At 45.5% G+C, this 21,956-nt stretch overlaps 1 protein-coding gene across 11 annotated transcripts in view; it reads left to right on the top strand.

Annotated features, from left to right (window-relative positions):
* LOC132896397 (cadherin-13-like) overlaps positions 1-21,956 on the top strand; it is a 90,591-nt gene that overhangs the window by 17,661 nt on the left and 50,974 nt on the right. For 10 of the 11 annotated variants that reach the window (XM_060937191.1, XM_060937194.1, XM_060937189.1 and 7 more), the window contains exons 2-4: positions 1,408-1,515; positions 3,466-3,609; positions 5,132-5,264. The exons of the other annotated variant lie outside the window; for it this stretch is intronic. In XM_060937191.1, coding sequence (XP_060793174.1) covers positions 1,408-1,515; positions 3,466-3,609; positions 5,132-5,264 — 385 coding nt within the window. The remainder of the gene's footprint in view (positions 1-1,407; positions 1,516-3,465; positions 3,610-5,131; positions 5,265-21,956) is intronic. 11 annotated transcript variants of the gene reach the window in all.

Below are 21,956 nucleotides of genomic sequence, written 5' to 3'. Positions count from 1 at the left end.
CTATGTCATCTGGGATGTTATGCGAGTAGTGAAAATCGCTCGAAACAGATATCTGGTATTGGTCACCGATGTCCAAAAGTGTCTGGCGGGTGTACTGGATGTTCGCAGAACCGATGGTGCACAAACAAGCAAGAAAGAAATACAATAACAACAAAAAAGAGCACTGAAAAGGAGAGCCGTGAGCCGCTGCAACCATGTGCGCCGCCATCAATATCTATGAATGGACTGTAACAGTGGGGGTAGGAGGGGGGAGAGGAAAAGGGAGCGAAAATGAATTGAAGTGGTGGTCAGACAGATGGAGAGTGGTAACTGTGGGATCAGAGGCAGAGCAGTTTCTCACAATGACCAGGTCTAGAAGGTTGCCAGTTTTATGGGTCAGAGGTGAATGCAGCAGGGAGAGATCAAGGAGTGGAGTAGTAGAAGGAAGGCAGCAGAGTGGGAGGCTTCTAAGTGAAGGTTGAAGTCTCCCAGGAGTATCAGTGGGGTGCCATCTTTTTGGATGGAGCCAAGTAGGATGTCCAGTTCATCAAGGAACCATCCCACAGGGCCTGGAGGGCAATAAACAACCATGACAAACAGGTTAACAAGAGAGAAGACTGAAGCAGAGTGAAATTCAAAGGAGGAGATGGAGAGGTGAGAAAGTGGAAGAGGTGAAAATTTCCATGACTGAGAGATCAACAAACCAGTACCACAACCACAATGATCAGATAGTCGAGGAGTGAGAGAGAAGGAGAAAGAGGTGGAGAGGGCTGCAGGTGTTGTGGTGTCAGGTGCCTGTTCTTGTTTATGCTCTTTGCCTCATGTTTCAATATTTTTTGCCAGCTTAGTTTTAATAAACTCTTTCTGCGATTACATCTGTCTATTGCCCACTCATGTGACACTGGGGAAATTAAATAACATTAATTGATGTATTTATTATTAGCCTTGCGCAGCATTCACCATACAAGTTCCTGGGCTTGAATGGGCTGTTAATTTAGAAACAATAACTTATTATAACAAGCACATTAATAGAAACATATGATTTGCAGCTGCACTACTGGCAGAGTTGACATAGGATATTAGTCAACACCTTCCTACCTATCAGATTCAAGAAATCAACAGCACTCTGGTATCATCTTATCTCATTATCTCTAGCCACTTTATCCTGTTCTACAGGGTCGCAGGCAAGCTGGAGCCTATCCCAGCTGACTACGGGCGAGAGGCGGGGTACAGCCTGGACAAGTCGCCAGGTCACCACAGGGCTGACTCTGGTATCATAAAAAATAAAATCTCAGTTGCTCAATGTCACTTCAATAGCTATGTTTAGTTAGAAACATGACTTGATCATCATTATATTATATATTTTTTTCATTTGTATTGTAACATATTTGTGCATGATGTATTAACTGCCATTTAATATGTAAAAAGGTTGGGGCTCAAGAGATTGGCTCATCAGTGAGCAAGATACGCCAAAAACGAGCATGGGTCATGGATATATTTACTATTAAACGAGGCTTCAAAGGATTAGTCGGACGTGTATGTATAAATTTTTTTACACACACACACACACACACACACACACACACACACACACACACACACACACACAGGATATTACATGGTCACACGAAAATATGAAGTTTATCTTTGAGTGGTTAATGTATGTTATATTCAATATTTTAAACACAAGAAAATAAGCTTCATATCTTCACACCACCATATACTGTTCTTTATATTATATAGACACATCCACAAAAAATACACAAGTTAATCAAAAGAAGTATAATTTTGAAATGGTTCTCCATTTTGATGATGTACATCAAGTCAGCAGGAAAATACTGGGAGTCATGCTATCGGGGTGAAATATCAGGAAATATGTCACTCAGATTTGCAATGTATTTTGCATGAAAAATGTGAGTGGCATATTTCCCAGTAAAACTCTTGTGTCTATATAATGTAATATACACACACACAAATAAATACACTTAAATCTGTTAGGTTTCATCAGTTGAACTGAATGGTATGAAACAAAAACTGTGTGATTGACAGCTGTGACATCATGGGACTCAGAAATTGCCATTAGGTCTGCAGGACTAACAGATAGCAAGTAGTCTCACAGACCCTTCCTTTATGTTCAGAGAGCTTAGCTCAAACATAGTCAGCAGGTTCAAAAAATCTAACTGAAGCAAGGGACTTTGAAGGTAGAATACTTTTGGCAGCCAGTTTTAGGGTTACTCAAAAACCTTAGAAATTGATTAAGTAGTAATATGTTGGGTGGCACAGCGGTGTAGTGGTTTTCGCTGTCGCCTCACAATAAGAAGGTTCTGGGTTTGAACCTCATGGCCAACGAGGGACCTTTCTGTGTGGGCTTTACATGTTCTCCTTGTGTCTGTGTGAGTTTTCTCTGGGTCTTCTGGTTTCCCTCACAGTCCAAAGACATGCAGTTAGGTTAACTGGCTACTCTAAATTGTCCATTGATCAAGCTTGGAGAAGGATGGGCTCTACCAAGTTTAAAATGTCCTAGACACACCAGTGATAAACTGTCATCAGTGGTGCCCTTATAGCCCTTTGCTGGTTATGGGGAAAAAGAAGAAGCAATACATTTAATTAAGTAATCTGCACTAACAAATCTTATGGATTTTAGTTAAATGTAGGAGAAATTTAAGCTACATGTAGCATTAATCACTTATATGCTGTTATCTCATACTCTACCACAAGCTACAGAGTATGCAAAAAGCTTATGCATATTGCACAACATAAATAATGACATTTAATTAACCAAACCGTTAGGAGAAATATATCTGGAAAATTAAACTGATGGCAGTTTTGGCTGCTCAGACTTTTCATTATTTATTCATAAATTAAATAATTCATCTCGGTTATTATTCAATAGTCACTTCACCTTCTGCGAATAATTGTTTATTTGGGTGGTGCAGTGGTTAGCACAGTCACCTCACAGCAAGAAGGTTAAGGTTTGAACCTCATGGCCGATTGGGGGCTTTTCTGTGTGGAGTTTGTATGTTCTTCCTGTTTCTGCATGGGTTTCCTCTGGATGCTCTAGTTTCCCTCCACAGTTCAAAGACATGCAGATTAGGTAAAATATCCAGCCACTTGGGTTGTGCAAGCCAGTGCATACAAGCCTGGATAGATTGGGGAGGGTTGTGTCAGGAATGACATCTTTTGTAAAACCTATGCCAAATGAAATATGTGGAACAGCTGTGTTGTGGTGACCCCTAATGGGAGCAAGAGGAAGAATGATTATGAAATCAATTAGCTTTAAAAAAAAAAAGGAACATGATCTGCCACATTGGTATATGCAACTCTTTGTTCTGGAACAAGTTGTCACTTGACAAATCATTTCACAAGCAGCATCAGGACAGGCGAAGCCATTCAGTTCAACTGATGTAGAACCAAAGATGACTGTTTGATGAAGGATGAGATAATTATCACACAATTGCAGTGAAGCAATGATCTTGTTTTTCACAGTTGAGCTTTACTGAGAATGCTGAAGACTGCGATATCTCTGGTTCTGGTTATGATCAGAAGCCAGAGAACATTTTCACAATCAGCAAGAAACTCAGGGAAATATATGCAACTGGGAAAGTGAACTATGATGACAAAAAATTTACGGTACTCATTTTATTTATTGGCACTGCAATCAAAATTACCCTTTATATATATATATATATATATATATGTGTGTGTGTCTTGCAAAAGTATTCATCCCCTTTGGTGATTGTCTTGTTTTGTTGCATTACAAGTGATTTTTGGAGAGTTAGCACCATTTGATTTACACAACGTGCCTACCATTTAAAGGTGCCAATTGTTGCTTTATTGTGACACAAACAATAATTAAGAAGAATAAACAGAAATATGGAGTGTGTGTAGAAATTCACCCCCTTTCATATGAAACCCCTAAATAAGAGCTGGTCCAACCAATATGTCACTGAACACCATTAAATCCATTACAGCAAAATGGAAAGAATATGGCACCACTACAAACCTGATGAGAAGGCCACCCACCAAAACTCACAGACTGGGCAAGGAGGGCATTAATTAGAGATGCAACAAAGACACCAAAGATGATGCTGAAGGAGCTGCAAAGATCTATGGCGGAGATAGGAGTATCTGTCCATAGGACCACTTTAAGCCGTACACTCCACAGAGTGGTGCTTTATGGAAGAGTGGCCAGAAAAAAAGTAACTGCTGAAGAAAAAACATTTGGAGTTTGCCCAACAGCATTTAGCAGACTCCCCGAACACATGGAAGTCAAAACTTGATATTTTTGGCCATCATGGGAAATGCTATGTGTGGCACAAACCCAACACCCTGAGAACACCATTCCTACAGTGAAGCACAGTGGTGGCAGCATCATGCTGTGGGGTAAGCTGGTCAGGACTGAAGGAAAGATGGAGGGTACTAAATACAGGGCAATTCTGGAGAAAAACCTGTTTGAGTCAGGCAGAGGTTTGAGACTGGGAGTAAGGTTCGCATTCCAGCAGGACAATGACCCTAAACGTACTGTTAAATATACACTGGAGTGATTTAAAGAGAAATAGTTAAATGTCTTGGAATGGTCTAATCAAAACCCAGACCTCAATCCAGTTGAGAATCTGTGGCATAACTTGAAGATTGCTGTACACCAACGCAACCCATCTAACTTGAAAGAGTTGGAGCAGTTTTGCCTTGAGGAATGGACAAAAATCCCAGTGGCTAGATGTGCGATGCTAATTGAGACATACCCCCAAGAGACTTACAGCTGTAATTGCAGCAAAAGGTGGCTCTGCAAATTATTGACTTTGGGGAGGGGTAAATACCTCTGCACACTCCATATTTCTGTTTTTTTTCCATCTTAATTATTGTTTGTGTCCCAATAAAACCACAATTTTCACCTTTAAAGTAGTAGGCATGTTGTGTAAATCAAATGGTGTTAGCCCCCCAAAAATCCATTTTAATTCCAGTTTGTAATGCGACAAAACAGGACAAACACAAAGGGGGATGAAGACTTTTGCAAGACACTGTGTGTGTAGCATATACACCTTGCTCAATCTGTTCTCTATGCAGATTCTAAGCAAAATCCCAACTATTCTACAATATATAAATTATGGCTAAAGCTATGTTTTAAATTAAATTATCTTCTGTCTGGTTGCAGCTTGTATTTGAATGTGCTTCCCTGGTGAATGTGTACAAAAGACTTGCAGTGGATATTCTCATAGAGGAGACTTATGAGCCATATTTCACTCAGGGTACCTATTCTATCAGTGCAGAAGAATCAATGCAGCAAGGTAAGTCAGTGTGGCTGACCAACATGATAATTTGATTTATTGTGTAAAATATCAATATTATTTGAGATTTTTTTTTTTGGTTTTGTGGTTTTTTTTTCTATTTCCCCTTTTTTTCTGATTTGATCTTCTCCTAAAGAGCCAAGCATGGTGTTGTGAAAGCCATTTTTATTCATTCATTCATTATCTCTAGCCGCTTTATCCTTCTACAGGGTCGCAGGCAAGCTGGAGCCTATCCCAGCTGACTACGGGCAAAAGGCGGGGTACACCCTGGACAAGTCGCCAGGTCATCACAGGGCTGACACATAGACACAGACAACCATTCACACTCAATTTAGAGTCACCAGTTAACCTAACCTGCATGTCTTTGGGGGAAACCGGAGCACCCGGAGGAAACCCACGCGGACACGGGGAGAACATGCAAACTCCACACAGAAAGGCCCTCGCCGGCCCCGGGGTTCAAACCCAGGACCTTCTTGCTGTGAGGCGACAGCGCTAACCACTACACCACCGTGCCGCCAAGCCATTTTTAATCTAAAATAATTTTAATCCTTAGAACACTCATCAGCCACTTTATCAGCTACACATGCCACTTAGTCAGAGTACATTTACAGAGTGGAGCTCGTTCTGCTGCTGATGGTCCCTTTCTTTTCATCAATGGGGTAAAAGGCTGACACATTGTTCACAGCAACATTGAGTTATAGTCTTTTACAACATGCCAAAACAATGTCTTGCAAAAGTTTTCATCCCCCTTGATGTTTGTCCTGTTTTGTCGCATTGCAAGCTGGAATTAAAATGGATTTTTGGGGGATAAGCACCATTTGATTTACACAACATGCCTACCACTTTAAAGGTGCATTTTTTTGTTGCACAAACAATCTTCTTCTTTTGGGTCAAAAAGGTACACTCTGTTACAATTGTGGTGTTTGCTTCTGCTTGCGTTTTTCCCCAGGTGCAGTGTCTTGCAAAATTATTCATCCCCTTTTGTGTTTGTCCAGTTTTGTTACATCACAAGCTGGAAATAAAATGGATTTTTGAGGGGTTAGCACCATTATATATATATATATATATATATATATATATATATATATATATACACAGTGGTGCTTAAAAGTTTGTGAACCCTTTAGAATTTTCTATATTTCTGCATAAATATGACCTAAAACATCATCAGATTTTCACACAAGTCCTAAAAGTAGATAAAGAGAACCCAGTTAAACAAATGAGACAAAAATATTATATTTGGTCATTTATTTATTGAGGAAAATGATCCAATATTACATATCTGTGAGTGGCAAAAGTATGTGAACCTTTGCTTTCAGTATCTGGTGTGACCCCCTTGTGCAGCAATAACTGCAACTAAACGTTTGCGGTAACTGTTGATCAGTCCTGCACATCAGCTTGGAGGAATTTTAGCCCATTCCTCCGTACAGAACAGCTTCAACTCTGGGATGTTGGTGGGTTTCCTCACATGAACTGCTCGCTTCAGGTCCTTCCACAACATTTCAATTGGATTAAGGTCAGGCCTTTGACTTGGCCATTCCAAAACATTAACTTTATTCTTCTTTAACCATTCTTTGGTAGAACGACTTGTGCGCTTAGGGTCGTTGTCTTGCTGCATGACCCACCTTCTCTTGAGATTCAGTTCATGGACAGATGTCCTGATATTTTCCTTTAGAATTCGCTGGTATAATTCAGAATTCATTGTTCCATCAATGATGGCAAGCTGTCCTGGCCCAGATGCAGCAAAACAGGTCCAAACCATGATACTACCACCAGCATGTTTCACAGATGGGATAAGGTTCTTATGCTGGAATGCAGCGTTTTTCTTTCTCCAAACATAACGCTTTTCATTTAAACCAAAAAGTTCTATTTTGGTCTCATCCGTCCACAAAACATTTTTCCAATAGCCTTCTGGCTTGTCCACGTGATCTTTAGCAAACTGCAGACGAGCAGCAATGTTCTTTTTGGAGAGCAGTGGCTTTCTCCTTGCAACCCTGCCATGCACACCATTGTTGTTCTGTGTTCTCCTGTTGGTGGACTCATGAACATTAGCATTAGCCAATTTGAGAGAGGCCTTCAGTTGCTTAAAAGTTACCCTGGGGTCCTTTGTGACCTCGCCGACTATTATACGCCTTGCTCTTGGAGTGATCTTTGTTGGTCGGCCACTCCTGGGGAGGGTAACAATGGTCTTGAATTTCCTCCATTTGTACACAATCTGTCTGACTGTGGATTGGTGGAGTCCAAACTCTTTAGAGATGGTTTTGTAACCTTTTCCAGCCTGATGAGCATCAACAACGCTTCTTCTGAGGTCCTCAGAAATCTCCTTTGTTCGTGCCATGATACACTTCCACAAACATGTGTTGTGAAGATCAGACTTTGATAGATCCCTGTTCTTTAAATAAAACAGGGTGCCCACTCACACCTGATTGTCATCCCACTGATTGAAAACACCTGACTCTAATTTCACCTTCAAATTAACTGCTAATCCTAGAGGTTCACATACTTTTGCCACTCACAGATGTGTAATATTGGATCATTTTCCTCAATAAATAAATGACCAAGTATAATATTTTTGTCTCATTTGTTTAACTGGGTTCTCTTTATCTACTTTTAAGACTTTTGTGAAAATCTGATGATGTTTTAGGTCATATTTATGCAGAAATATAGAAAATTCTAAAGGGTTCACAAACTTTCAAGCACCACTGTATATATATATATATATATATATATATATATATATATATATATATATATATATTACTGTCTTGCAAAACTATTCATTCCCCTTGGTGATTGTCTTGTTTTGTTGCATTACAAGTGATTTTTGGAGAGTTAGCACCATTTGATTTACACAACATGCGACCACTTTAAAGGTGAAAATTGTTGTTTTATTGTGACACAAACAATAATTAAGATGAAAAACACCTAAATCTGGAGTGTGCATGTGGCAGCGGGGGCATGGTCAAGCATCGGTCTGTGAATGGAGGGCGGAGTCAGGGAAGGTAAGTGGCAGAATCACTGCACCTGATGGGATGCCCTATAATGTCCCTTTTCCACCAAAGCAGTTCCAGGGCTGGTTTGGGGCCAGTGCTTAGTTTGGAACCGGGTTTTCTCTTTCCACTGAACAAAGAACTGGCTCTGGGCCAGAAAAACTGATTCCAGGGTAGCACCAACTCTTTGCTGGGCTAGAGGAAAGAACCACTTACATCAGCAGGGGGGCGGAGTTGTTAAGACCAACAACAATAGCAAGACCGCAAGAGGGTGCCATTTCTGATCCCAATGAAGCACCATAAAGCCAGAAGGAGCAGCTGTACAAACGCGAAGTCATCCATTATTGTTGTTGTTGCTTCTTCTTCTTTTTCTCTGTGTTGTTGTTGCTTCGATGTAGGCACCAAGGTTTATGCAAATGCACGACATAACTGACGTATACAGTGACGTAATGACGTGGCTCCCCTTAGCACCCCAAGCTATGGAAAAGCAAACTGGTTCTCAGCTGGCTCACAAGTTGAATGAGTTGTGCACCAGCACTGGCCCCGAACCAGCCCTGGAACTGATTTGGTGGAAAAGGGGTTGTGGCAGCAGGGGAGTGGTCTAGCATCGGTCTGTGACAGGAGGGTGGAGTTGGGGAAGTTAAGTGGCAGAATCACTACACCTGTTGTTAATTAATGTGCTTGTGTGTCTTCCCAGTGACCGCACCCTATTTAAGGAGAGAGAGTGAGAGCAGAGGGAGCTCTCTCCACAACCAGACGGCTGATGTGTGTGCGTGTGTCTGAGTGTGTTTTTGCGACTGAAAAGTGCAAATAAAAGAGAGTTTTGTGAGATCAGTTCTGTCCTGCTGTCCTTCTGTGCTCCACCCACCTACATGGACTGCTACAGTGGTGCCGAAACCCGGGATCCGAGCACAGAAGACAACAGCCCCATGGAGTCCTCCACCTTCGCTGACCTGATCCACGCCCTCGCCATGGCCCAACAGAGCGAGCACCAGGCGCTGCTCGCCCTCCGAAAGGAGCAAGAACAACAGTTCGAGGCCCTGGTGCTGGCGCAACAGGAAGATCGTCGGGCGTTCCGGCACCTCCTCACGTTGGCGGGGTCCACCATCTCCACCGCCGCGGGCCCTTTCACCCTCACCCTCATGAAGATGGGCCCGCAGGACGACCCCGAGGCATTCTTCATGCTCTTTGAGCAGGTAGCAGAGACCTCGGGGTGGCCGGTGGAACAGCGCACGGCGCGCCTCCTCCCCCTGCTAACGGGAGAGGCGCAGCTGGCCGTGCTACAGCTCCCCGCCGACCGCCGGCTGGCCTACGCGGACCTTCGCCGGGCCGTCCTCCAGCGGGTGGGACGCACCCCGGAGCAACAACATCAGCGTTTCCGCGCTCTGCGCTTGGAGGAAGTCGGCCGGCCGTTCGCGTTTGGCCAGCAACTCCGGGACGCCTGCTGGCAGTGGTTGAGGGCCGATAGCTGTGATGCCGAAGGACTCATCGACCAGGTGGTACTGGAACAGTTCGTCAGGCATCTACCAGCGGGAACCGCAGAGTGGGTCCAGTGCCACCGCCCGGCGTCACTGGATCAGGCAATTGAGCTGGCGGAGGATCATCTGGTGGCTGTCCCGACGGCAGGACAGCAGACGACCTCTTCTCTTCTCTCCTCTCTCTTTCTCCCCTCCTCCTGTGTCTTCTCCTCGCCCCATTCCCCCACCGCGGAGACGGGGGCCGGCGCCACCTCAGCCGGCCCGCTGCACCCGCTGTGCCCTTCTGTGTCTCCCTTCTGTGTCTGTCTCTCCCCCCCCTCAGGTGAGTAAGCCCCAGAGCACTAGTGCAGAGAGGAAGCCTGGGCCGGTTTGCTGGCGCTGCGGGGAACCGGGCCACCTCCAACAGCAGTGCTCGATAATGGAGGTGGGCGTGGTGGTTCGGATCCCCAACGTGCCAGGAGCCACCCTTGATCGGGCCAGAGCGTATCGCATACCAGTGAGTATCCAAGGGGATACATATCAGGCGTTGGTGGATTCTGGCCATAATCAGACCTCAATCCACCAAAACCTGGTGCAAGACGAGGCATTGGGGGGAGCACAATTGGTGAAGGTGTTGTGTGTGCATAGGGATGTTCACAACTACCCTTTAGTGTCAGTCCACATTATTTTCAGAGGGGAAAAATTTATAGTGAAGGCGACGGTTAATCCTCACCTTACCCACTCTTTAATTTTGGGGACTGATTGGCCGGGATTTGGGGGTTTAATGACACACTTAGTAAAGAGTGGGTCCTGCCATTTGACAGGGGGAGGTCCCGGTGTTGCTTTGGCGGGAGCAGCTGTCACAGAGCCGTCTACGTCATCTCTGCGCCAGAGTGAGGAGCCGCCGGCTCCTCCTCTCTCTATTGGGGAATCCCTCGCGGATTTCCCATTAGAGCAGTCGCGAGACGAGACTCTGTGGCATGCGTTTGACCAAGTGAGAGTAATCGATGGTCAAACGCTCCAGCCGAACGCCACCCCGTCCTTCCCCTAGTTCGTGATTATGAAGGATAGATTATACCGAGTTACGCAGGACACTCAAACTAAAGAGCGAGTCACTCAGCTTTTAATTCCAAAGAGCCGCCGGGAATTGGTATTCCAGGCGGCTCACTTTAATCCCATGGCTGGACACTTAGGGCAGGATAAAACACTAGCCCGAATAATGGCCCGATTCTATTGGCCGGGGAATCGCGGCGATGTCCGTAGGTGGTGTACGGCATGCCGCGAATGCCAGTTAGTAAATCCAGCGGACATTCCAAAAGCACCTTTGCGCCCTCTACCGTTAATCGAGACCCCGTTCGAAAGAATTGGGATGGATCTCGTTGGGCCATTAGATCGGTCAACACGAGGGTACCGCTTTATATTAGTTCTGGTGGACTATGCAACGTGATACCCGGAAGCAGTGCCTCTTCACAATATCTCAGCACGCAGTATTGCGGAGGCACTCTTCCGCGTCATCTCCCGAGTTGGAATCCCGAAAGAGATTCTGACTGATCAAGGCACCTCGTTTATGTCACGAACACTGAACGACCTGTATGGGTTATTAGGTATTAAGCCGATCCACACCAGCGTGTATCACCCACAAACGGACGGTTTAGTGGAACGGTTTAATCGCACCCTTAAAAACATAATTAAAAAATTTGTAAGTGAGGACGCGCATAACTGGGATAAATGGCTTGAACCCTTGCTCTTTGCAGTGCGAGAGGTCCCCCAAGCCTCCACGGGGTTCTCCCCGTTTGAATTATTATATGGGCATAAGCTGCACGGCATTTTAGACGTGCTGCGAGAAAATTGGGAGGAGGGACCTTCACCAAGCAAAAATGAAATTCAATACGTTATTGACCTGCGCGCAAAACTCCACACACTCACACACCTAACCCAGGAGAATTTGCGGCAGGCCCAAGAACAGCAAACCCGCCTGTACGACAAGGGTATGCGCCTTAGAGAGTTTGCACCGGGAGAGAAAGTACTCGTACTGTTGCCCACATCGAGCTCTAAATTAGTCGCCAAGTGGCAAGGACCCTTTGAGGTCACAAGGCGAGTCGGGGACATCGACTATGAGGTGAAGCGAACGGACAGGGGTGGGGCGCTACAGATTTACCACCTCAACCTACTCAAACTCTGGAACAAGGAGGTCCCCGTGGCATTGGTGTCGGTGGTTCCGGAGAAGGCGGAGCTGGGGCCGGAGGTTCAAAAAGGAACATTAGCATCACGTCCCTCTCCGGTCCCCTGTGGAGACCACCTCTCCCCGACCCAACTTGCGGAGGTTGCCCAGTTGCAGACCGAGTTTTCGGACGTGTTCTCACCCCTGCCCGGCCGCACTAACCTCATAGAGAACCACATTGAGACGCCCCTGGGGGTGGTAGTGCGTAGCCGCCCTTACAGGTTACTCGAGGCCATGCTCGAAATGGGCATTGTCGAGGAGTCCCACAGTGACTGGAGCAGCCCGGTGGTCTTGGTATCCAAGGCCGACGGGTCGGTCCGGTTCTTTGTGGACTATAGAAAAGTCAACACGGTGTCTAAATTCGATGCGTACCCAATGCCTCGTATTGATGAGTTGCTCGATCGACTAGGCACGGCTCGTTTTTACTCGACACTGGATTTAACAAAGGGTTATTGGCAGATCCCCTTGACTCCATTATCCTGTGAAAAAACGGCCTTTTCCACACCGTTCGGCTTACACCAATTCGTCACACTTCCTTTTGGGCTGTTTGGGGCGCCCGCTACGTTTCAGCGGCTGACGGACAGGGTTCTCTGCCCCCACACCACCTATGCGGCCGCGTACTTAGACGATATCATTATTTATCATAATGACTGGCCGCGGCACCTCCAACACCTGAGGGCCGTCCTTAGGTCGCTGAGGCGGGCAGGTCTCACAGCCAACCCGAAGAAGTGTGCGATTGGGCGGGTGGAAGTACGGTATCTGGGCTTCCACTTGGGCAATGGGCAGGTGCATCCCCAAATTAACAAGACTGCAGCGATTGCGGCCTGCCCGAGGCCCAAGACCAAAAAGGGGGTGAGACAGTTCCTGGGGCTGGCTGGCTATTATCATAGGTTTATACCTAATTATTCGGACGTCACCAGCCCGCTGACTGATCTGACTAAAAAGGGAGCACCAGATCCGGTCCAGTGGACGGAGCAATGCCAGCAGGCTTTTTCTAAGGTTAAGGCTGCACTGTGTGGGGGGCCACGTTTACACTCCCCTGACTTTTCTCTCCCCTTTATGTTGCAGACAGATGCGTTGGACAGAGGGCTGGGGGCCGTTTTGTCCCAGCAGGTGGAGGGGGAGGATCGCCCCGTCTTGTACATTAGTCGCAAGCTGTCAGTGCTTGAGGGGCGCTACAGTACCATCAAGAAGGAGTGCCTGGCGATCAAGTGGGCGGTCCTCGCCCTCCGGTACTACCTGCTGGGACGCCCTTTCACCCTCTGTTCAGACCACGCGCCCCTCCAGTGGCTCCACCGCATGAAGGATGCCAATGCACGGATCACCTGTTGGTATCTGGCACTCCAACCCTTTAACTTCAAGGTTATCCACAGGCTGGGGGCGCAGATGGTCATGGCGGACTTCCTCTCCCGTCAAGTTGGGGGGGGAGTCGGCTGCGGGCCGGAATGGCTGCCCGGCCTGAGTCGGGCGGTGGGGGTATGTGGCAGCAGGGGCGTGGTCTAGCATCAGTCTGTGACAGGAGGGCAGAATCGGGGAAGTTAAGTGGCAGAATCACTACACCTGTTGTTAATGTGTTTTTGTGCCTTCCCAGTGACCGCACCCTATTTAAGGAGAGAAAGTGAGAGCAGAGGGAGCTCTCTCCACAACCAGACGGCTGATGTGTGTGCGTATGTCTGAGTGTGTTTTTGCGACTGAAAAGTGCAAATAAAAGAGAGTTTTGTGAGATCAGTTCTGTCCTGCCGTCCTTCTGTGCTCCACCCACCTACATGGACTGCTACAGGGGTATAAGAGGAGAGGGAGAGCAGAGGAAGGGGGCTCTCCCCGAACGAGAACACGTGTGTGTGTGTGTGTGTGTGTGTGTGTGTGTGTGTGTGTGTGAGAGTAATTAAAAGCTGAAATTTAGAGTAAAAGCGGCGGTTAATCCTTGCCTTACCCACTCGATAATTTTGGGGACTGATTGGCCGGAATTCGGGGAATTAATGACACATTTAGTGAAGAGTGGGGCCTGCCATAATTTAGTGGGGGGAGGTCCCAGAGTGGATTTGGCAGGAGCAGCTGTCACAGACCCGTCTACGTCATCACTGCATCAGAGCAAAGAGCAGCAGGCTCCTCCTCCCTCTCTCTGGGAATCCCTCACGGATTTCCCATTAGAGCAGTTGCGAGACGAGACTCTGTGGCATGCATTTGACCAAGTGAGAGTAATCGATGGTCAAACGCTCCAGGCAAACGCCACCCCGTCCTTCCCCTATTTCTCCATTATTAAAGATAGATTATACCGAGTGACGCAGGACACTCAGACTAACGAACTGATAGCACAGTTTTTGATCCCAAAGAGCCACCGGGAATTTATATTCCAGGCGGCTCACTTTAATCCCATGGCCAGACACTTAGGGCAGGATAAGACACTAGCCCGAATAATGGCCCAGTTCTATTGGCCAGGGATTCGCGGCGATGTCCGTAGGTGGTGTACGGCGTGCCACGAATGGCAGTTAGTAAATCCAGCGGCCATTCCAAAAGTGCCTTTGCGCCCTCTGCCATTAATCAAGACCCCGTTTGAAAGAATTGGGATGGATCTCGTTGGGCCATTAGATTGGTCAACACGAGGATATGGCTTTATTTTAGTTCTGGTGGACTATGCAATGCGATATCCGGAAGCAGTGCCTCTTTGCAATATCTCAGCACGTAGTATTGCGGAAGCGCTCTTCCGCATCATCTCCCGAGTCAGAATCCCCAAAGAGATTCTGACTGATCAAGGCACTATGTTTATGTCACGCACACTGCACGAACTGTATGGGTTACTGGGAATTAAGCCTATCTGCACCAATGTTTATCACCCACAAACGGATGGCTTAGTCGAATGGTTCAACCGCACCCTCAAGAACATAATTAGAAAATTTGTAAGCGAGGATGCACACAGCTGGGATAAATGGCTCAAGCCCTTGTTATTCGCAGTGCGAGAGGTCCCACAAGCCTCCACGGGGTTCTCCCCGTTCGAATTATTATACGGGCGTAAGCCGCATGGCATTTTAGATGTGCTGTGTGAAAATTGGGAGGAGGGACCTTCAACAAGCAAAAATGAAATTCAATATGTTATCGACCTGCACGCCAAACTCCACACCCTCATGCGCCTAACCCAGGAGAATTTGCAGCAGGCCCAAGAACGTCAAGTCCGTCTGTACGACAGGGGCACGCGCCTTAGGGAATTCACACCGGGAGATAAAGTACTCGTGTTGTTGCTCACATCAAGCTCCAAATTGATCGCCAAGTGGCAAGGACCCTTTGAGGTCACACGGCGAGTCGGGGATGTCAACTATGAGGTGAGGCGAATGGACAGGGGTGGGGCATTACAGATTTACCACCCCAATCTGTTAAAACTTTGGAACAAGGAGGTCCCCGTAGCGTTGGTGTCGGTGGTTCCAGAGAAGGCAGAGCTGGGGCCGGAGGTTCAAAAGGGAAAATTGACATCACCCACCGCTCCAGTCTCCTGTGGAGACCACCTCTCCCTGACCCAGCTCATGGAGGTAGCCCAGTTGCAAACAGAATTTTCTGACGTGTTCTCGCCCCTGCCCGGCCGCACCCACCTCATAGAACACCACATTGAGATGCTCCTGGGGGTAGTAATGCACAGCCGCCCTTACAGACTGCCCGAACACAAGAAAAAGGTGGTTTGGGAAGAGCTCGAGGCCATGCTCAAAATGGGCATTGTCGAGGAGTCCCACAGTGACTGGAGCAGCCCAGTGGTCTTGGTTCCCAAGGCTGATGGGTCGGTCCGGTTCTGTGTGGACTATAGAAAAGTCAACGCGGTGTCTAAATTTGATGCATACCCAATGCCTCGTATTGACGAGTTGCTCAATCGACTAGGCTCAGCTCGTTTTTATTCGACACTGGATTTGACAAAGGGATATTGGCAGATCCCCTTGACTCCACTATCCTGAGAGAAAACGGCCTTTTCCACACCGTTTGGCTTACACCAGTTTGTCACACTTCCTTTTGGGCTGTTGGGGGCACCCGCTATGTTCCAGCAGCTTATGGATAGGGTCCTCTTCCCCCACGCCACCTATGCGGCCACATACCTGGACGACATTATTATTTATAGTAATGACTAGCCGTGGCACCTAAAACACCTGAGGGCCATCCTTAGGTCGCTGAGGCGAGCGGGTCTCACAGCCAACCCGAAGAAGTGTGCGATTGGACGGGTGGAAGTATGGTATCTGGGCTTCCACTTGGGCAATGGGCAGGTGCGTCCCAAAATCAATAAGACAACAGCGATTGCGGCCTGCCCGAGGCCCAAGACCAAAAAGGGGGTGAGACAGTTCCTGGGGCTGGCTGGCTACTATCGTAGGTTTATACCTAATTATTCGGACGTCACCAGCCTGCTGACTGATCTCACTAAAAAGGGAGCACCAGATCCGGTCCAGTGGACGGAGCAATGCCAGCAGGCTTTCTCTAAGGTAGAAGCTGCACTGTGTGGGGGGCCACTGTTACACTCCCCTGACTTTTCTCTCCCCTTTGTTTTGCAGACGGACACACTGGACAGAGGGCTGGGGGGCTGTTCTGTCCCAGGAGGTGGAGGTGGAGGACCGACTAGTGCTGTACATCAGCCGCAAGCTGTCAGTGCGCGAGGGCAGATACAGCACCATAGAGAAGGAATGACTTGCCATCAAGTGGGTGGTCCTCGCCCTCTGCTACTACCTGCTGGGGCGCCCTTTCACCCTCTGGTCGGACCATGTGCCCCTGCAGTGGCTCCACCGCATGAAGGATGCCAATGCCTGGATCACCCGTTGGTATCTGGCACTCCAGCCGTTTAAGTTTGAGGAGGCCGGGGGTGCAGATGGTCATGGCGGATTTCCTCTCCCATCAAGGGGGGGTAGTCAGCTGCAGGCCAGACGGCTCCCTGGCCTGAGTCAGGCGGTGGGGGTATGTGGCAGCGGGGGCATGGTCAAGCATTGGTCTATGAATGGAGGGCAGAGTCAGGGAAGGTAAGTGGCAGAATCACTGCACCTGACGGGAATTAACCTGTATTTGTGTGTCTTCCCCAGTGACCGCACCCTATAAGAGGAGAGGGAGAGCAGAGGAAGGGGGCTCTCCCCGAACAAGAACACGTGTGTGTGTGTGTGTGTGTGTGTGTGTGTGTGTGTGTGTGTGTGTGAGAATAATTAAAAGCTGAAAAGCTAAAATAAAAAGGGTTTTTGCAAACTCAGTTCTGGCCTGCCATGCTTCTGTGCTCCACCCACCTTAACTATTTCTACAGTGCATTCCCCCCCCCCCCCCCCCCCCCAAAAAAAAAAGTCAATACTTTGTAGAGCTACGTAGCTTTTGCTGCAATTACTTGTAAGTCTCTTGGGGTATGTCTTGATTATCTTAGCACATCTTGCCACTGGGATTTTTGTCCATTCCTCAAGGCAAAACTGCTCCAACTCCTTCAAGTTAGATGGGTTGCACTGGTGTACAGCAGTCTTCAAGTTATGCCACAGATTCTCAATTGGATTGAGGTCTGGGCTTTGACAAGGCCATTCCAAGACATTTAAATGTTTCCCTTTAAACCACTCCATTGTAGCTTTAGCAACATGTTTAGGATCATTGTCTTGCTGGAATGTGAACCTTCATCCCAGTCTCAAACTTCTGTCTGACTCAAACAAGTTTTCCTCCAGAATTGCCCTGTATTTAGTGCCATCCATCTTTCCTTCAAGGGTGACCAGCTTTCCTGTCCCTGCAGATGAAAAACATACCCACAGCATGATGCTGCCACCACCATGCTTCACCGTGGGAATGGTGTTCTCAGGGCGATGGGAAGTGTTGGGTTTGCACCACACATAGTGCTGGCAGCATTATGCTGTGGGGATATTTTTCATCTAAATACAGGGCAATTCTGGAGGAAAACCTGTTTGAGTCTGGGACAAAGGTTCACATTCCAGCAGGACAATGGCCCTAAACATACTGCTAAAGCTAAACTGGAGTGGTTTAAAGGGAAACAAACAATAATTAAGATGGAAAAAAAACAGAAATCTGGAGTGTGCATAGGTATTCACCCCTCAAAGTCAATACTTTGCAGAGCCACCTTTTGCTGCAATTACAGCTGCAAGTCTCTTGGGGTAGCTTAGCACATCTAGCCCCTGATATTTTTGCCCATTCATCAAGGCAAAACTGCTCCAGCTCTTTCAAGTTAGATGGGTTTTGTTGGTGCACAGCAATCTTCAAGTTATGCCACAGATTCTCAATTGGACTGCGGTCTGTGTTTTGATTAGGCCATTCCAAGACATTGAGCAAATGTTTCACTTTAAACCACTCCAGTGTAGCTTTAGCAGTATATTTAGGGTCATTGTCCTGCTGGAACGTGAACCTTCGTCCCAGTCTCAAACCTCTGTCTGACTCAAATAGGTTTTCCTCCAGAATTCCCCTGTATTTAGTGCCATCCATCTTTCCTTCAAGTGTGACCAGCTTTCCTGTCCCTGCAGATGAAAAGTATACCCACAGCATGATGCTGCCACCACCATGCTTCACCATAGGAATGGTGTTTTCAGGGTGATGGGAAGCGTTGGGTTTGCGCCACACATGGCGTTTCCCATGATAGCCATAAAGTTGAATTTTAGTCTCATCTAACCAGAGAATCTTCTTCCATGTGTTTGGGGAGTCTGACACATGGTGTTGGGCAAACTCCAAGCATATTTTCTTTTTTTTTTTTCTTGAAGCAATGGCTTTTTTCTGGCTACTCTTCCATAAAAGAGTGTATGGCTTAAAGTGGTCCTATAGACAGATACTCCCATCTCCACTGTGGATCATTGCAGCTCCTTCAGTGTTATCTTTGGTGGCATTGTTGCATCTCTGATTAATGCCCTCCTTGCCCAGTCTGTGAGTTTTTGTGGGTGGCCTTCTCTTGTCAGGTTTAATGGTGCTTTGTGTGATATTCAAAGTTTGGGATATATATATATATATATATATATATATATATATATATATATATATATAATTCTACAACTTTGTCTCTGACCTGTTTGGAGTGCTGCTTAGTTTTCATGTTGCTGGCTTAGTAGTGTTGCAGAGTCAGGGTCCTTCCAGAACAGGTTGATTTATATAGACATCATGTGACAGATTATGTGACACTTTGATTGCACACAGGTGGATCTTAATCAACTAATTATGTGACTTATGAAGTGAATTAGTTGGACCAGATCTTATTTAGGGGTTTCATACAAAAGGGAGTGAATACCTATGCACACTCCATATTTCTGTTTCTTCATCTTAATTTTTATTTGTGTCACAAATAAAAAAAAAATTGGCACCTTTAAAGTGGTAGGCATATTGTCTAAATCAAATGGTGCTAACTCTCCAAAAATCCATTTTAATTCTAGCTTGTAATGTTACAATACAGGACAAACACCAAGGGGGATGAATACTTTTGCAAGACATGGTAAGTAGATCTATATGGTAAATACACCTGGTAAAATGGCTGATCAGTTTAGCTTGAAAGTATCTAATAAACTGGCTGCTGTTACACCTCGAGTTCTGTTTGCCAAGCATGAATCAGAGCATTTTTAAAAAAATTTTAATACTTTTGGTCTGTTTGCTATTTGGCTTGGTTTCCTTCTGCATTAATGAGGCAAAAAAAAAGTGCACTGGCTGACAGACATGTACATCTAAAAACATACGTGTCCAACAATTTTGTTAGTCAAAAATATGACACCAGAATATGGTACATGAAACTTTGCCAAGTGCATGTGTTAATCACAAAATTCCCCCAAGCATGAAGTCAGTGAAGTCATGAAGTCAGTTCTATGTATGATTATAAATTTATATTAATAAATAAATAAATAAATAAATAGATAGATAGATAGATAGATAGATAGGGGGTGGCATGGTGGTGTAGTGGTTAGCACTGTCGCCTAACAACAAGAAGGTCCAGGTTCAAGCCCCGTGGCCAGCAAGGGCCTTTCTGTGTGGAGTTTGCATGTTGTCCATGTGGGTTTCCTCCAGGTGCTCCAGTTTCCCCCAAAGACATGCAGGTTAGGTTAACTGGTGACTTTAAATTGACCGCAGCTGTGAATGGTTGTCTGTGTCTATGTGTCAGCCCTGTGATGACCTGGTGACTTGTCCAGGGTGTACCCCACCTTTCACTTGTAGTCAGCTGGGATAGGCTCCAGCTTGCTTGTGACCCTGTAGAACAGGATAAAGCAGCTAGAGATAATGAGATGAGATTAACAGTTTAAAACATTCTGTGACTCAGTGTTTACTTTCCTTTTTTTTTTCCATCAATCCATATATTTAGTGCACATGGTGTTTATGCAACACTATAGAACTACTTTGGCTCACTTTGCACCTTGGAGCTCGACTTAGCAACTCACATTTGCAAAACACAGTGAACAAAATTAGCATTCCAAAATATACTGCATATTTGGTTCACTTCCTGCAGTGTAGTCAATACTGCAACTAAATCGCACTGGAGTCCATGGCAAAAACAATTATGCTCAGGCACATTTGGTTGCTTTGCTCTGCACCAGTGTGTGATTCCTGTGTTTTAACCTGGCTAAAGAAGACTAGAATTACCACTCTGCAGTTGTATGCCTTCACGAACCAGGGATGGGCTTCCCGAAAGCCTCTTAACACTGAGATTGTCTTAACTTGGAGAGAGAATGTTAATTGTGCTGCTCGATCTACCATTTAATGATGAACTTTGTGCTGCAATGCTTTTGGGAAACTCAAGCCAGTTCAGTTTTAACCCTTTGATGCAAAACATGGGTCAAAAGTGACCCGGCTGAGTTTTTATCTTCTATATCTTTGCAATAAATTAATTCCATCATTCAGTATTCAAGGTATTCCTCAATTAACTTGATTTTGATCATCATACATCCTTATTTTATTTTTTCCTTTCTTACTTTTTGAATAAAAACCCTTTTTGTATCACTACCCTTCTAATGCACAACATGGGTCAAAAATGACCTGCATTCATTTTCCAGGTTATTTCATGTATGGCTGAGTGTTTCTATGATATACTTTTGAAATAAATTCATTTTGTCATTTACTTTTCCAAATATGCAGTAAATATCTTGTTTTTGTTTAGCACAAATCATCATTTTTATTTTTCCTTTCTTAAGTTATGAACAAGCACAGCTTTTGTAATTCTACATCAAGTTTACACACATGGGTCAGAAACGACCCGCATGCATTTACTCCAGCATTTGGTGGGAACTGTGAATTGTGCTTGTGTCAGACATTGCACAGCTCAGCACAGCGCCCTTTGCCCATCTAACACATGGAAGTAATGTTTTTCAATTGTTCTAACATTACCTTAGAAAAAAATTGATTATGTTCAGGTTACCTTGAGAGTGAGTAGATTACTTGTCAGAAAGTTACAAGTAATTACTATTAGCTACCTAGTTGTTGACATATTCTACTTTAGTTAGCTAATTTTATTGTAGTTGGCTTAGCTAACTACATAGTTAATAAATAAATAACTGTCCCTATTCACTGCTAAAGTAATTACTTGAAACAAATTATTATTATAGTATTAAGACATTTAATTTTAAATCACACTTGGATGACCCATGTGTAGTAATATAAAAAGTATTTTTGTTCATAAAGTAGGAAAGAAAAAATTTAATTCATGATGTGTGGTAATTAAAAACAAGATATTTAAAGAATACTTGGAATATTCAATCATAAAATAAATTGATTTCAAAAGATAGAGCAAAGAAAAACTCAGTCAGCATGAAATAACCTGGAAAATGAATGCGGGTCATTTTTGACCCATGTTGTGCATTAGAAAGGGTGTGCATATGTTTTGCATCAAAGGGTTAAATTCCCTCAAGCCATTCCTGATATATAGTGTTCACAAGAACATGAGGTCACATTGAACATGACCTTTGACCACCAAATTGTAAATCAGTTCATCTCTGAGTCCAAGTGAACATTTGTACCATTACATTAATTTGCATGGCATTTAGCAGATGATCTTTTCCAGAATGACATACAATGAGTGCAAAAGTCAGGTGCATGAAGTGCTGAACTTCTAGACAAGAAAGTTCTAGCG

The sequence above is a fragment of the Neoarius graeffei genome, chromosome 13, assembly GCF_027579695.1.
Source record: "Neoarius graeffei isolate fNeoGra1 chromosome 13, fNeoGra1.pri, whole genome shotgun sequence".
NCBI classification, from domain to species: Eukaryota; Metazoa; Chordata; class Actinopteri; order Siluriformes; family Ariidae; genus Neoarius; species Neoarius graeffei.
Note: the sequence above shows the minus strand (reverse complement) of the source record. Positions and strands in the feature narration are given on the sequence as shown.